This window comes from Otolemur garnettii, unplaced genomic scaffold (assembly GCF_000181295.1).
Source record: "Otolemur garnettii isolate 467f Iridium unplaced genomic scaffold, OtoGar3 scaffold00068, whole genome shotgun sequence".
Lineage (NCBI taxonomy): Eukaryota > Metazoa > Chordata > Mammalia > Primates > Galagidae > Otolemur > Otolemur garnettii.
Genome location: NW_003852463.1, coordinates 2,293,732 through 2,296,772, shown reverse-complemented (window position 1 = coordinate 2,296,772; position 3,041 = coordinate 2,293,732). Strand labels below are relative to the sequence as shown.

At 42.8% G+C, this 3,041-nt stretch overlaps 1 protein-coding gene across 1 annotated transcript in view; it reads left to right on the top strand.

Moving 5' to 3' along the window:
• The window catches only part of CUNH2orf78 (chromosome unknown C2orf78 homolog), a 10,264-nt gene that overhangs the window by 4,702 nt on the left and 2,521 nt on the right, over nt 1-3,041 (top strand). Inside the window, exon 2 of the mRNA XM_003793467.1 lies at nt 968-1,726. Within this exon, the coding sequence (XP_003793515.1) occupies nt 968-1,726 (759 nt within the window). The remainder of the gene's footprint in view (nt 1-967; nt 1,727-3,041) is intronic.

Below are 3,041 nucleotides of genomic sequence, written 5' to 3'. Positions count from 1 at the left end.
AAAAAAAAAAAAAAAAAAAAAAAAAGTTTTGACTTAGGACCAGAAGCCAGCTTGAAAAGGTAAAGAATGACTGTTTAGATCAGTGGTTCTCAACCTTCCTAATGCTTCCTAATGCTACGACCCTTTAATATAGTTCCTCATGTTGGGGTGATCCCCAACCATAAAATTATTTTCATTGCTACTTCATAACTGTAATTTTGCTACTGTTATGAATTGTAATGTAAATATCTGATATGCAGGATGTATTTGCATTGTTACAGGTTGAGAACCACTGCATTAGATTAATCAACTGGCCTGAGCTTGAGCTATATTCAAACTCTAGGAAATGGCATGTGATCTACACAAGCAAAGTGAGACACTAAAGATTATAGTGGTAATGGTTGTACTGTTATCTAATGAACAAAAAAATGCTTATATTAAAAGTTCTATTTCTCCTAATTTCTGGTCTTTGCTCAGAGCAAAGAGGCCTGGCAAATAAGTCAGCTTGTGAAACCTGATAATGATACTAACATAATGAGAGAACTTGAACAGGTCAATTTGACCTCTTTGAGCCTCAGTTTCCTTTGTAATTTTGGGAAAATGAAAGTGTCAGATGAGAAGTTCTCTAAGACCCTCCTTGTTCTAAAATGCTCTGATTCTAGGAAGTTGTTAGGAGTTCAATACCAATGCTGGCTCAGAGCAAATAAGGGGAGGAAGAAGATTGCTTCTAGCCTAGGGAACAGTATGAACCAGACCACTTGGGCCTTCTGTACATCTGTGCCCAAGTTGGATGCAAAGGTAATTCATTAGAAGAACACCAAATTACTCTAGCACTTAATAGCCACCATAAACTGTTTTGGGGTATCTCAATAAGGATTGGTATTAGAGGCTTTCCAATTGAAGCAATCTTAAGACAATGCTATTCCTCAAATACAGTGAACATTTATTCATCTCATCAGTTTTTTCATCACCCTCTTGTTTCCTACAGAAAATTTCCAAAATTCATCTTTACTAGGAACTGCAAATTCTCTGCAGCTCTCTCTTCCTGTGGTAAGCAATGAAGCTCCTCTAACAGGAAGTGTCTGCAACTTCTCCAGAGTTTCTGCTCCAGCCGTTAGCTCAGCATGGCTACTCCCATCATCCTCTGGCACCTCTTTCCAGTCACTCATGGGTAGTGCCTACCTTTACCAACATTCTGGAACAACCATGTTGTCTGGGGTTACTGGCCAGAACCAGATCTCCACTTCAAATGCCTCCTATCCAGGTATTTTTGAGTGGGATATCACAGGAAGCACTGAAAAGTCATCTTCACTTGGGGACCTCACTGTGACTGTTATTGACCCGGACACAACTCTTTCTTCCATGTCCACAACAAACCAGTATGATAAAACTTCAGATGCCAATGCCTTAGTCCCTCTGTACCCATCACTGTCTGCCAGCCTTGTTCAGGGGACACCATCTCAGATTCCAAATCAAGGACATAGCCTGTCACTTCCCTACCAGGAAGGAAGCCAGGTCTATTACTATAATCAAAGCACACTAGGACCTCTACTGTCTGGAGAACTTAGCCCATGTCTGCAATCCTACGGCTCTATGTCATACACAGGGAGCATGGCCTCTGCCTCTCAACCAGAAGTGGTGATGGTGCTAAAGGAGATTCAACCTACAAATGTCCTACCAACTGCCTCCACTCCTAGAATCTACTACTCTATGTCTGCTCAACCCATTACAGACACAAGTTTTCAAGGTAAGTACAAGCAGTAAAATGGGAGAGGAATAAATTCAGTATTGAAAAAGAGGTTCAAGTCTTCAGTGGAGGAGTCTACAGATAGGCAGAATTTATGTCCTGAGACTTCAACCATTACCTTTGCCTAATGCTCCCCATTTTCATTAGGTGTCTATATAACAACCCCTAGTGTAGGTGGGAAGGTAGAGAACTATAATAGAGCCACCTGTGTTACCCATGAGAGAACTCCAAGAGTATACTGAGGGCTACCACAATTTTTGCTGCCCTAGTGTGCTGATTGGTTGGTTCCTCTGCACCATTACATATTAATTAACTCCCTCTCCCCATAGAAAGCAATTCAGAACTCTTAATGTGGTGGTGACATTTTAATGTTCCTTAGTTTACACCAGGATTTAAGACCTTGTATTCAGAGATCCTGCCTAAAGCAAGCAGAGTCAGATTCTGTCCTTGTTTATATATTTCATGAGGAAGAACTCCAATCACTCTCCTAATCCATGTAGGGAATGTTTGTATTCCCTCAGGAGAGTGGAGGTAATTGAAAGAAACTTACCTAAGAATGCTAGGCTGTATAAACATTTCATACTTTAAAAGCTGAGCGCAGTGGCTCATACCTGTAATTCTACCACACCGGAAGGCCAAGGCAAGTGGATTGCCTGTGCTCAGGAGTTGGAGACCACCCTGAGCAAGACTGTTTTAGAGACCTCATCTCTAAAAATAGCTAGGCGTTGTGGTGGGTGCCTGTAGTCCCAGCTACACAGGAGGCTGAGTGAGAGGATCGCTTGAGCCCAAGAGGTTGCTGTGAGCTATGATGTATGACACTCTACCAAGGGTGACAAAGTGAGACTTTGTCTAAATAAATAAATAAATATCACTTTACTTTTTTTTTTTTTTTGAGACAGAGTCTCACTTTGTCACCTCAGTAGAGTGCTGTGGCATTATAGCTCACAGCAATCTCAAACTCCTCTGCTCAAGTGATTTCTCTTGCCTCAGCCTCCTAAGTAACTGGGATTACAGGCACCCACCACAGTGTTTAGCTATATTGTTAGAAATGGGGTCTCACTGGCTTGGTACCTGTGGCTCAAGTGGCTAAGGCGCCAGCCACATACACCTAAGGTAGAGGGTTCGAATCCAGCCCAGGCCCGCCAAATAACAATGACGGCTGCAACCAAAAGAAGAAAATAGCCAGTTGTTGTGGTGGGCGCCTGTGGTCCCAGCTACTAGGGAGGCTGAGGCAGGAGACTCGCTTGAGCCCAGGAGTTGGAGGTTGCTGTGAGCTGTGATGCCACAACACTCTACCCAGGGGGACAGCTTGAGG